This window comes from Stegostoma tigrinum, chromosome 4 (assembly GCF_030684315.1).
Source record: "Stegostoma tigrinum isolate sSteTig4 chromosome 4, sSteTig4.hap1, whole genome shotgun sequence".
Lineage (NCBI taxonomy): Eukaryota > Metazoa > Chordata > Chondrichthyes > Orectolobiformes > Stegostomatidae > Stegostoma > Stegostoma tigrinum.
The window spans coordinates 56,273,394-56,287,791 of NC_081357.1; the positions used below are offsets into that span (position 1 = coordinate 56,273,394).

The 14,398-nt window shown below is 37.4% G+C and overlaps 1 protein-coding gene across 1 annotated transcript in view; it reads left to right on the forward strand.

The window, feature by feature from the left end:
- Positions 1-14,398, forward strand: part of LOC125452300 (cytosolic carboxypeptidase 2-like) — a 131,533-nt gene that overhangs the window by 87,438 nt on the left and 29,697 nt on the right. The window contains exons 15-20 of the mRNA XM_048530543.1: positions 4,485-4,630; positions 6,085-6,183; positions 7,841-7,986; positions 9,977-10,116; positions 12,884-13,023; positions 14,096-14,240. Of these exons, the coding sequence (XP_048386500.1) occupies positions 4,485-4,630; positions 6,085-6,183; positions 7,841-7,986; positions 9,977-10,116; positions 12,884-13,023; positions 14,096-14,240 (816 nt within the window). The remainder of the gene's footprint in view (positions 1-4,484; positions 4,631-6,084; positions 6,184-7,840; positions 7,987-9,976; positions 10,117-12,883; positions 13,024-14,095; positions 14,241-14,398) is intronic.

A 14,398-nucleotide genomic window follows, 5' to 3' on the forward strand; every position in this document is an offset into this window, starting at 1 on the left:
GTGATGGAAGTATCACTCTTCAGTACAAGACTAGATCATGGACTGTGCATACATTTCATATCAGTGTGTTTCAGGTTTAGCTCACAAGTGGGCCCCCAGATTCTGTCCAACCAGCTTCATGCTTCCATCATTTAATTTTTGCTTGAGACCATCATTTGGCAAAACCTGGCAAGACAAGTATCATTTCTGGTTTTTATGTTCACCAACAAGATGATTAGAATGAATGTTTTCATGAGTAAAGTACTGATCTTTGCCAGAAGATTGTTAGAATTCAAAATGTTGGAATTAATTAGCACTTTCACCGCTTATTCACAGGGTCCATTATGATTTAAGCCGTTAAATTTTAATGAAGCAGTGGTTATATTTTATTTGGTGCAAGACTTGAGAACTATCCATTGCTGAGCAGTAGAATCAAAATGCAGCTGTATTCCATTGAGCTGTGGATAGTAATGAGATCTCTATGTAACTGCTCTCTGGTCATGTCCCACAGATCATCGCATCAGTTAACGTCACACTTCATACCTCTGCAATCTCTATCCTTGGGAAAGATATCATACTCTTTTTTTAAACCACAAAAATAACTTTGGTGACTGATTTATTTTAATGATTACCTTACTATTACTTGAATGGGCCTTTAGAAAACATGCTGTCTTTCTTTCTGTGTACCCATGCAAAGCCAGTGTCTCATAATTCTCAACGTCATATTCCTACTTTGAGACCCTTATCAGCACATTGACATTGCAAAGCTAAATTTGACTATAGCAAGAAAACAGGGTGGCCTTGGTACTTGACTATTTTGTCTCAAATCTATCCATATCTGGGCCTCTAAGACTCTATTGAGGTGTTTATCTTTTAGTTCTTACGCAGCTGCCTGCCTGTTTCTATAATCTTCTAGATTTCTGCTGATGGTTACTTTTTATTATTTGGTTCAGGAAGGCCCAAACCACATTATCTCACCTCTCAACAGTCTTTATCCAGGGTGTATCTTAGCTGTATTCATTAAAACAGCACAATTAGGATTCAGTACAAGAATGAAATTACAAGAAGTGCAAAGTCAGTTGTAGCATTTAAACTAGCTTTCTCTAATTCACAATAAAACCTTTATAGCAATTTCCTAAGATTCTTGTAAGAATTCAATGAAGCTGTCAATCAACCTTTTTATCTTAGGTCTTAAAGTCATAACTTCTGAGTTCCGCAGTTTTGAGTATGAAATCTTAACATCAGGGCAGTTCTAGTGATGTTGCATACAGATCTGTCAAAAATAACTGCCTGCTTCCCAGAATGCTAGTGTCAAAGTTACTTTAAAAAAAAACTTACCTGTTCACGGGATCTGGGTGTCATTGACGAGGGTGGCATTTATTACGCATCTGTAATTTCCCTTTAGAATGTGGTGGTGAAAGGTCTCCTTCAACCCTTACAGTCCTTGGAGGGTAGGTACACCCATAATGCTATGAGGATTTTCAGAATTTGTAAACATTGCAGGAATGGCCTTGGGTTTCCCAAACCAGGATGAAGTGTGTGCTTGGAGGAGAATCTGTAGGTGGTGGTGTCCTCATGCATGTGCTGCCCTTGTCCTTCTAGATGAAAGAAGCCATGAATTTGAAAGATGCTGCCAAAAGAAGCATTTTTGAGTTGCTAATTGATTTTCCCTGCAAAGAGCAAGTTGGGCATTCAGCTCAAACAGGGTTAAAAGTCTAAACCCAATCAAGTGAGAAAGAAAAACATGGCAGGGATGATGAGAGACAAAACAGATAGTAGGAGAGTACAAACATGGAATAATAGTAAGGAAGGATGGAAGAAGGACATGGGCCATGTGATTTGGAAATGAAGAGAAAGAAGGAAGGAATAGAATCAGGTGGGGAGGAATAGAATAAGACTATCAAAGATAGGGATGCTACATAGTGAGAGGAGAACAAGCTATTGAATTCTCAACAGGAGGGAAATCTAATGAACAATCCTTCCTCTTAACAAAGAATGATTAAGCTCCCTTTCCCTTTTGTGGGTCATGATTTCACTCACTGAATTCACCCTACTTACAGACCAATGGTTTTCCAACAGAGTGAAATCTTGGCATCCAAAGCTTCCATTTGAATTAGTGATCAACTTCCCAGCTTGTATGTTAGATTGTTGAACAACAATAACTCGTCTCAAGTATACTAATGGTGGGATACCAAGTAATTGGGATCGATCTCCACCAACTCCAGACATTTCTCTAACATTGCCCATCCTTTGAATTGAGTCAAAAATTGTCCTTGACTTGTTTAGGAACAAGCCTTAAATAGAGGTTAGATGATCTGAGATATCAGATGCAGTCTAGCAATTAGGAAGATGAGTGAAATTCATCTGTCTACTTCTGGATCTGACAATGGAAAGATAGTAATGTCAGATCTACAAGAAGAGCTGACTGGCTGTGTAAATAAATGTTAAAACAGGGCAGAGCTGGTGGGTTCACTCAAACATGGGAAAATAGCATTGAAGTTGCTCATTTTAGAAATAGGAAGTGCAAGAGAAACTCAGCAGGTCTGACAATATCTGTGGAGAAAGATACAGGGTTAATTTCAAGTCCACCATGACTCTTCTTTAGATCTGAAGAAGAAGTAGAGAACTGATGAGTTTTATACTGCAGAGAAAGGCGGATGGAATGATGAGCCAGTAAGGAAGATCAGGAGAAAATTAGAGGGAGAAGGAGCTTAGAGATTACAGCTTTCACAGAAAAGATTACAAAGGGAGATAAAGGTTGTAAAGAAAAGAAAAACAGGTCTGGAGTAGGCGTTAATAGTGGATATTAATAAGAAAATAAAGCCTAGTTCTGCATAGAACTTTGGAAGAATCCTGCAAAAAGGAAGACAGAGTTTGTGGTCTGAAATTGAGACCCAAAGGTTGTGAAGTGCCCAGGTGGAAAATACGGTGTTGGTCCTTCAAGTTAGATTGGGCTCCACTGGAACATTGCAGCAGGAAAAGGACAGAAATATGAGCATGTGGACAAAGTGGTGCAAGTAATACGAAGGTCAGAGACCTGCCTGTAGACAGAATGGAAGTGTTCTGCAAAGTGGTCACCTAGTCTGTGTCTAGTCGTACCATTGTAGGGGACTTTGCATTGTGAGCAAACAATTACAATACAGTAGATTGAAAGCGATACAAGTAAATCACTGTTTCACTTTGGAATATTCCAGCACTTGGACAGTGAAGAGGGAGAAGTTAAGTGTTCTACCTGCTACAATTTCCTGAAAACATACCATGGGACAGGGTTGAGATGGTGAAATCATTAGAGGAATGAATTAAGTGCCATGGACAGAATGGTCCTCTTGAATTTCTGACTAGGAAGTGAGTGGAAATGTGTGTGTGGTTGTTGTGGTACCATGCTGGAGGTCGCAGAATTGGTCGATGATAAACCTATATAAAGACTAGAGCAGTTCGAAAATAAGGACAAAGTGAAACCTATTGAAGTTCTGAGAGGAAAGAGTGAAGGCATAAATACAGCAAATGGATGGAACACAGTTGAGAATTCTATTGATTATAATGGGAGGGAATTCTGGGTTGGCAAAAAAGGAAGATGTGTTATTAAGCAATATTGTGGTAGGTAGCATAATTGGAACAAATTGATGGAGACCAAGATACTGAGAGAATGGAATGGAGTCTGTTCTGGAAGCAGGATGTGAGGGTGTAATGAAGGTAATTGTGAGAATGAATGGTTTGTAATGAGTCTTAGTAGACGGTGTCTCCCTGGAAATGGGTCCCTAGCCCTCTTTTCCTACAGTGTAAACCACACATCATTTACACCTCTCCATTCATTCCAAAGAAGAGTCATATTGGGCTCAAGTTATCTCTCTCAAAACAGAAACTCAGATCTCCCAAGGAAGGGTCACCGGACCCAAAATGTTAACTCTGATTTTTTTGTTCACACATGCTGCCAGACCAGCTGAACTTTTCCAGCAACTTTGTTTTTGTTCACGTTAACTCTACTTCTCTCTCTGCAGTTTTCCAGCATCAGCAGTATTTTGCTTTTGTTTTATTTTTAACAATGCTTATCAGCCTTGGGCACCGAACAATGATTGACTTTGAGGTAGCATAAGGTTAATTAAAATTTTGTTCAGTTAAAACCAGTTACAGAGCAGTCAACTGTGGCTGGAGTTAACCAATATTTCTGAAAATTATATTCATAGTGTAAAAAAAGCTCACAGTGGACTTAAATGCATTTTAGAGCAATTAACTGTGGCCTTTATTATAATACATCTTATAGAATCATGAAGCATTTAAAATGATCAAACATTATTAATATTTAACAACCCAAAGCTTTTATATAATTATAATACGTAGTAAAATTAATTTCTACGAGTTTCCAGAACATTGAGCCAAGTTTAACTTGTAAAAGTTCTTCAGAACTTGAAATCTAAATTAAAGTAATAATGAGCTTGAATGAGGTATTTCATCGTCTATTTCATGTGAGTGATCTGAGCATATTATGTTATGTTTTCTGTAATGAGGATCCAGAGAGGTTTGACTGGAAGAGCTGCAAGTTTCATATCCAAAAATGTAAAGAATCAACAGGACGAGTGGTGATGTACAGGCAACTCGGCCTCGTCGATTCTTTCACCTTAGAAGCCTCATTTTCAGGAGCTGTAAAAGAACAGTAAGACAGTCACTGCATTTCTAATACATCACAAATATAAATATATTTATATACGTATATAGATTTAAACACAAGAATGTAAATTTAATTAAGTGTGGAGCTGGATGAACACAGCAGGCCAAGAAGCATCTTATGGCCTGCTGTGTTCATCCAGCTCCACACTTTGTTATCTTGGATTCTCCAGCATCAGCAGTTCCCATTATCACTCGGATGTAAGTTTAATTATTCAGTGGTAACGAGTCTAGACGTAAATTAGAGGACGATGTCGAAAGCTGTGGAACGGCTGACTTCGCCCAAGAGTGACAAAGCTAAGTAACAGAGCATCAATGAAGTAATCCACTGAATATTCGGATATTGGTTTATTACAGCCCCCAGGCTCAATAAAGCAATTGAAGACTAAAATCATTCGCCCAGGGAAGAATGATTGTGTGAATTAACCCAATGTGCTGACAACTGGCAGAAGACTGAGACTAGGACTTCATGCCTGAGCTGACTTCTGAAGATTTGCAAATGCCTCAGAGGTTTAAAGTTAGATGAGGCTTATCGCCTCTATTTTTCAATATTTTTAATTTCTTCGGAATAATACCAGAATATATTTCTCCTTTTGACCCTTCCTGCAGAGCTACCAAATCGAACTTATAAGTGTCCAGTGAATGCTCTTTTAAAGCATTTAGCCTCATGGAGTGGCAGATATAAAGTTGGTACCAACTCCAGACTCTGTTTGATTCACTCTTTGACAAACTCTGAATGGTATCTCTCTTCTTTGTGCATAAAGGACTTAATAATGATTTATTTAGGTTTTAAATAGCCAAATAATGATTATTCAGCACCAAGGGGTCATCAGCCTTGGCCAATCCTCGCAAAAGACCTGGAGCTTTAATTGTTTTAAGGAATTCAAAGGAAACAGTGAAGGAGAGGTAAAAGGGATGAAGAATGGACAAGGAGGGAGGAGATACAGATTCTGGATCTCATTTTGTACTATGTATGATGAGATTATGCTTTTTTATTAGGGGTTATCGTTTTTTAAAAGACAAAGGTCTCATTGCTATCCCACTTTTTTGAGTTACTAGGTGGATGGGAAGGTATTCATATCTTGTATGTACAGAGGAACCCAGTTTTTCTGCAGATAGGGGAGGAATTCACATTTTGAAGCATGGGCACTTGTATCATTTATTTGAAGTCCACTGACTTAGTTTGTATTTTTGTGTTGTTATATGAAACCCACTTACTAACTTTGACCAAAGTATTCTGGCCCATAATTTGGGACAAGTGGGCACATTCAATTGAAAGGGAGAGGGATATGGAGACATGGAGGCTTTGCAGAGAGAGCGTTGGAAATCATGATTATCTGCTGTCACTCTCAGGTTTAAACACTTACTGCTCTTGGAGCAGGTCTTGAGTAAAGTTCTGTAGCTGCAATTTCCAATTCTGACACTTGTTTCCCTTCTCTTCAGACTCGCTGAGCGTCATTTTAATATTCAAGATTTTATGTCAATTGGGAAAACCTTCTGTGAAAGCATTATGGACTATATTAGTCTGGACGAAAACCCCTTGTAAGTTTTGTAATTCATTAGCTCTTATAATAAGTCACAAAGACCTCAAGGCTGGAGGGAAGATTTTCTTGTCTCATCCCTTACCATAGAGGTGGGTAGGAACACCACATCCAAAGCTCTCTCCAAACTCAAGAGCATCAAGATTTCCCTCCTGGACCATCTATGTAGCTTCCCCTTCCAAAGCAGGGAAGTGCGCCTGAGTATCGCAAAAGGAAAGCAAGGCACAGTTCCAGATTTCTTGGGCCTCATCAGCCAGAAGTTCCCAATTTGACTTCAACACTCTGAAGCTTGGGGCACAGTAAGTGTAAGACATGGGGGTTACAATGAGAATTTGTTGATCTTAAAGGAGCTCACTGACCTTTTTCAATGGAAAATTTGTTTAGCTGGACTATGGGAGCAGACAATAGAACCAAGCTCTTAAGCTGTATTTGCACAGGAATGGTCAGCAAACAATAATATTTGGGAATGAGTAATGACAGCAGGACTACCCTATTTCCATGTTATGAGCATATCCCTATAGATGAACCTACAGTTACTGCAGGCAAAAGCCCAAGATCAACCTGCCTTCAGATGGGGAGCATACCTTAGGTTTGGATTAGGAAAATCAATAATCAAGCACATTTTCCACTGTAATTTTCTTACCACTTGATGAACAACCAATAAGGGTAATTTTGACTGTGTACAATTGTGTTAATTGCCTAATTTGGGACAATCTTGGGCCTCTAGGTTCAGGCACATGCTGATGTCACATCCCTCAACATGTAGGTCATGACCCTGTAGAAATTGGCTAAAAGCTGCGTGGCCATTTTGAATTCTCATGCTCTTCTTCAGTTGCTGGGTGTGGCCTAACAACCATCTATAAGGCTTGATTGAATTTCGAAAATGTCTGTAAAAAGACGGATGTTGAAATTTGCAGTGAAAAGTATTTCCACCAAGCTGAACTTCTCTCCTTAGCCAATCAGAAGCTAAAAGTTGAGCTTTCACTCTTCCCTGGTGTGACTCCACTTTAATGCCTCAAAACTTTTGAGATGAGGAGGGGGTTGTTGTGAGCCCAGGTGTGCGTCTGATCCTCAGTGACTTGAGAAGGAAAGAGTTTAATACTCAAAATGCATGAATTCATATGAGAACAAAATGATGGCTAAATTATACTGCATTTCACAGCCACCTGTGACAGAATTATCAGCAATTTCTCATCTTCATCAATTGCATTTTAACCTGGTGGAGGAAATTGTTCAACCCTTACACAGCACATTTGATTTTTTTTTCTTTTCTTGATGCCTTTTTTAACAGCAGCTATACCTTAATTTCATCTTTTACCCTCTCATTTCAGAATTTCATTTTGATAAGACTGCCTTCCTTCTATCATCAGCTGTCATTTTATTTTTCAAAAATATAAATGTTTGGAAAATAATCAATGTATTTGGAACCACTTTCTTCTCTTTAGCAGAGATTAGAAAATGCTGCTACACCAATGCGTTTTAAATTCAAGATCTAATTTAAATATTATAATATTGTTAATTAACATGTTGCACCAGTTATGCATAAATATTTACTGGCATACGTGTCATTTTAAGACAAGGCTTTAATTTTCTGCAATAATTTACTGTTTCTATGTTAACAATCAAGATTTAATCCTTTGCTCATTTGTTTTTTTTAGGAAACTTAATGAAGCAATTCTAAACTTGACACATTCAATAGCAACAAAACATAGAGGGAACAACACTTCCATAGTCAGTTCAGAACTAAGTCTGTTTAAAGGAGAATATAAAAGGCAGAAACATGAAAAAGCCGCTGCTGATGATGGTAATTTCTAAAACAGTACTGTCATTAATGCAAAAAACACTCTCCAGTTGAAGATATGCTTATAAGCAATCTACTTACTTTTATAATTGTGCAGGCAGAAATGTAGGGTCTGGAGTGGTCTAAGGACAGGGTAGACTTGCAAGAATCTGACCAAAGTAATTATAAGAGCCCTTTATACCTTATATCATTTTAGTGTTATAGAACTGATAATCTGTCAGTGCTGGATATCAGAAATAAAACCAAAATGACTAGAAATGCTCAGAAGGTCCATCAGCAACCGTGAAAAGAGAAACAATAGTTAACATTTCAAATTTATCTACTGAGAAATTCTATCGTGTTTAGTTTTATTTTAATTTATTCGAATTTATCTACTGAGAATTTCCATCGTGTTTAATTTTTATTTTAATTTGTTCTAATCTATCATACTTGTGGTTTATTATACTTCATTCTGTATATAAATGACCCAGAAGCATTTTTGTGCAGATTAGCGCAGTAACCTTTCTTTCCTTAGTAGGCAATTTATACATTTCAAAGATATTCTTCCATGTCTTGGGGAGCATACATTTCAGCTTGTTCCAATTATGAGATTTCTAACATTTAGATTTGTGACTGTTTCTTTAAATTAAAGGTAAAATGAAGGAGGTCCTGTGACCTGTTCTGAAGTCTGCTTGACAATGGACCTGAAGCAGTTAATAGTAAAAGGGAGGCCTGGACTGAGTCACTGGAGTAACAGTGTCTGGTATCACAATGGCAGAAACCTCTAAGTTCACAACGCGCATCCCCAAAGTCCCAGAATGGTATTGAAAGTTTTGGCTTGTAAACAACTATGCTGTAAACTATCCAACTACTTCTAAGATGATTGAGTTGGGGTCAGAAATAGCCAATCAGCACTTCTAACATGATGCAGGCTAATTAGATTTGAGTTGCCACAGGGAAGAACATTGAGGAAGTCATTTTGAAACCAGGGTACAGGTTTAACTGAATCATTGCAAGAGGCTTTACTGCAGATGATGGATTTAGGAAACTCAATGCAAACTCAGGGATTTACCTAGAAGCCAGCACGTAAAATTACTGCTTGGTGATTTGGGGATATCCAAACCAATTGGAAACTGGAAGCAATTGTGGACTGTTTGTGGATTATGGTTTCATGGCAAGTAAAATGATTGGCAAGCGTGAAAATAGAGCATTCCTTCCAATAGTTTAAAGTGCCAGTATTCCAAAAGGAGAAAATAGAGCTTTGTCAATTATGTGTTTATTTGTGCCAAAAGCCTAAGGGAACACTTAGTTACATAGATACAATGAACTGAAGTTACAATGTTGCATCCGTTGCACGCTTCACACTAAAATTATGCCAAAGATCAGGGTAGCAAAATCATGACAAAGTAAATGGGAAACTGGTAAGAGCGCCAGCAATGAAACCTGGTTCCATAAGTACTTAATCTGGATATTTTCCACTGAAAGTGTCAGTGACAGCATTCATAATGGAACAAACCAAATCTGTCAAATAAATGAGCACAAGCAGCCTTTTCTAAAAATTTTTCAATCTGTTAATTGAGCAAAATTTTAATCTTTTAAATTAAATAATGTATTAAACATGTTTGAGACCATTATGCTGAGATTAAGAGTCCTATTAACTTTCAACTGAGCTCAACAGAAAAGTGTGCAAGAACTTGGTCCACAAAATCCTGACAACTTCACCATGCACGTCTCAGAAAGGATTCAAGAAGAGTTGCTTGGGTGCTGGCAGTTACAAGTTTAGATAACATCGATGTGAAAAACCTGTTGATCACTTTGCTTCAGATGGTGACGTACAAAAATCAATTAACTGACCTTCATGTGTAGATAGAAAGGATATTCTAAGTTACATAACATTTGCAGCAATGACACTAAATTGACTAGTATTATAATATAATAATCATATAATAATCACCTATTTATAATTATTAAAGTCCTTAATATTTACAACATTTTCTGCTTTTATTCATTTCAGATTCTGATTCGAATTTGATTCAATTGGATGCTGTAGAAGGAAGCTGCAAAATAAATACATATAATGAAGAGGTGACGTTTACAAAGTTATCCTGTCCTGTCAATCGAAGCAGATTACATCAGTATTCAACCCAAATACAGGTCCAGTTCCTTCTTAATGAGTATCTCTGAAAATAGGAATGTATCATTTTTAATGATGCAATGTTGCTCTATTTACTAATGCTAATAAATTTAATGGTCTAGAATTTCTGATGGCCAGATTATTGTTTGTGCAAGTTGTGCATGGAGACCCAACAGCCTCCGAAAAACAGCAGAATCCAAGGGAATTGCCCAGGACCTTGAAGGTTCCACGGGACAGCTCCCTGATGCCTGGAGCCCTTCAAAAGTATTGATTTAAATCAAGGAATTCAGAAGGTTCCTAATTACTCAGGAAAGTTAGACTGTTAAACACTATTGTAATTCCCGAGTGAATATTGAGCTGACTTTCAATTTAATTCACACCAACCACCTTGAAACAACTATAAAATCACTAAAACACTCCAGACCCTGACCCAATGCTATCCCCTCTATGCCCAGGACCCAGCATCCTAACAATGTCCACTTCTAGCACTTCTCCTCCCTCCGAAGGGATCAGACTCCCAGCCTCATAGTTGAACCCCAATCTCCTGCACCAGAGTTGAACCCAATTCCCTCTTGTCCAGCTCTGGACCCACACCTTCGCCCGAACTGAGCCTGAACATTTACCATTGTTACCTAGTCCCCTCACCACCTTGTACCTTGGCTCCGTACCGACCTTACACCTTACCCCCTGCTGTCCTAACCTCACACTTCCTTTATGTGCTTACCTTTCCACAGGACCTGTTAAAGTGACTGTAATCCTGATATTTAAATTAGACAATATAGCAACCCTCTGCTGTGAGAAAGGGGCATCGTTTGTCTTCCCTTCACCGTTCTATGTTACCTGTCAGAATGGAAATATAGATCTGCATTTCTGAAGCAACACTGATCAGAATCACCTGTCAGAAACATAGCCCTCTTTCATTCCATAAAAAAGGGCTTGTCTGGCAATTTGTACACAATTGCCACTTCTTGGAAAATCATATGTTACAACTTGGCTATCTGGAACTTAATTGTTAATTACATATTGAATATTTAAAATGATATTCATAAATAAAATAATATTATTGTATGATTAATTCTGAACAAAATTCTACACTTGTATTGGCCAAAAAGCCTACCCCTTGTTATGACCAAGGATTGTTAATATCAACTAACTCGTTGGTTGTACATAACATTGGTACAAAAAGGCCATACTATGGAAACACAAATGTGCATTCAACGGACTTCTTTGAATCACATTAATTTTAAGCCAACGAACTGTCCTAAGAAAATGCAGTTGGCGATTTTAGTAAAGTGGCTAGATTACATATTCCAATAAATTTGGATTACCATAGTTTGCTGGTACACAACACATCAACATCTGACACTACTACAGCATGACTAATAAAGCATTTAAAGTATTATTAGCATGTGCGTTTTCACCAAGGTATGAACTCACTAGGTTGATCTTATAGTTAAACTTGACTAGGTATATGTTGATCTTTGATGCACGGTATGAAATAGGGGTCACAATGGAATATTCACAGCATAGTGTAAATGTTTCAAGTGTATGGTTTGATCTGTTGGAAGGGGTAAAATAAAGGAAATGGCTAAATTAAATCAAAGGATAGCTACTAAAGAGATTAACAACCCTTTTGACATTTTCTCTACTTTTATTGACAGATATCTCTAAGTAAGATGCTCCTTCATGTTTCACACAAAAAATAGATTTAAAGAATTACATAATCTTTCTTTACATAAGAAAATTATTCATTCTATAGACTTCATGCTGTGTCTCTGACACACAATCTAGTTAGTCATATCCTCCTGTTCTCTCCCCACATCATTACTTTTGCCAATGAAGGGGAAGAAGGTAATATTTTTGAATTTGTTCATTTTTTTTAGTCTGAAGACAATACATATCAAAAACTAGTGGATAAATTTCAGTGAAATCTGGTACAGATCTGACCATAGCACACCAAAGAACTGATTTTGTTTTGGTGCAAGTGCAGATCCAGATCTGGATCCTGGAACCTTTTTTTAAAGAATCCATTGACACTGGGGGGCAAATTGACATTTTCTTTTAGTATAGCGGGGTTGCTTTATATAGAATATTGGTGATTTGTTTTAGAATGTTTTGTATTGTATCAGCTGTTATGAAGCAATTACCTCATAGCTGTCAAAATGGAAACAGAGTTTTCAGATCAGGTTATTGGATATGGATTGGCCTGAAACCTCCTCTGTGATGGAAACTCTTAATGAGGAGACTTATTCTTTCATATTTGTAGTTCCAAAGCATCAGTCAGGGAGGGGAAAGCCTCAAGACCTGCATAATTCTAGTAACATTGAACTAAAACAAAGTGGTAGATGCATGCCACCAATTATCCTTTTCATTTGGACAAACTTGATTTTGAAGTTCATTTTGATTTAATTGAGGTTATTTTAGCATATTTTTAAAATGATAAATGTTGAATCAATTAAGGATCAAATGTGCTACACATTTCCAAATTAGTTTGTACATTCTTGTTTTGTATAATACATGGCTAAATTTTCAAATTGGGCTTTAGGTTTTTGTTTAATTTAGCCATTTTCTATTGTGGTCAAGAACTTTTAATTCAAGATGTCTGTTTTCTTAACTATCTGGGGTACATCTTTGCTTCAAGGCACCCAAATGGAATCTGGTTGAGTTTGTAATAAACTGTCAGATTTTCCCACAAATCAAACATTCATGTCTGTGACAAGCATTGTCGGTATTGAAGTACTAAAACTTCATATGCTTATAGACTTAATTGTATTACATTTTTCATAGAACGACTTGAAAAAGCAGCTAAGACATCAAAAAGCAAAGAATTTTCTTCATCTGGAAGATAAAATGTCTCTGGAGTCGATACAGCAATGCTGCACATTACTAAGCCAGATAAACTTGCCTGAGGCTATGCTTGAGTCAGAGTATGTATTCAATTCACTGAAAGAATTTGATGCATATCAAAGCTATATAAAAGTATAAAAATATGGTTTAAGATTTATGATTTTGTGCTTTCTTAAAAAAAAGTTGTGTGTATCTATGTACAGAATGCGACTTTTCCAGTGCATTCCTGGTGCAATCTGGCAGGAGAAAAGTTGTGGAACAGAAAGGTCACATGATCCAGCTGTACCTACCTGAACCTCCTGCATTTCATTCGCAATTCATCAAGTTTCCTTCCAGAACATCTTCCAACCCCATGGCTTCTCCTGCTTACAAGAATAGGGGCAACAAACACATAGGAACATCACTATCTCAAAGTTCCCCTCCCTCTCTCATACCATCCTGAATTGGAACTATAATGTCATTCCTTTGCTGTCACTGGATCAAATCCCTGGAACACCCTCTTGAACGACAATGTGAGTGCACCCACATCAAATGGACTCCAGTTGCTTAAAAAGGCAGCTTGCATCCCCTTCTCAAAGGTAATAGGGATGGTCAACAATTGATGCCACATTTCTTTTGAGCATGTAAAAATCACTGAGCTGAACATTCCAAGTTTTTGGATTCTTTTTTCCAATCAAGATCAGGACTTTCATTGATTAAGGTAATTTTGTGACAACATTTTGTCATATCCTGATAAAGGAATAAGGGTTATTTCTGTTTAATTACTGGGAACAAGGATGTCTGTTCTCATCTGGGCCCACCATCTTATGCCATAATTATATTTTCATAGTTACATAGTTATGGTATGTTCACAGTTGGCAGCTATCTAAAATGAGCCCAACAGTTTCAGGCACTTTTCAAACAAGCACAGTGAAAAGAGCAATATTGATCAATTAACAGGAGGCAGATTTGATGTTGTTTGTCATTAACAAAGTGCCATTAATGGACTTGACTTTAAATTACTCCTATTACACTACCAGTGTTGTATTACAAATGACACCCTTCTTATCTGTAGTCGAAGGAAAAATGCTACTTCTTCCTGTTAATTTTAATGGCAGAAATTTCTGACGAAATGCGTTAGCATCTGAACAAACATGCTTTTACATTTTTCAGGACAAGTGCAGACAGCGATAGTGAGTTTGATTCAGAGGTAACATGTTATTCCAAGACCAGGACAAAAAGACAAAAACCCTCAAAAGTCAAGACTGCTCTTCCTGCCCTCTCCATTCGTCAAATGGGCAAGCTCAAATCAAAGCAGGTAAATATTGGCATATTTTATTGAGCTTCTCACCTGATTTTGCAGGAGATTCATTTGTAGCAAGAATAACTGGTACACAGCGAGATGTTGGTAGTTCTGCTGGCAAGTTGTTTGGCCTGAACATGTTTCTTCAAATATTAATAATTTTGCCAAGGGAA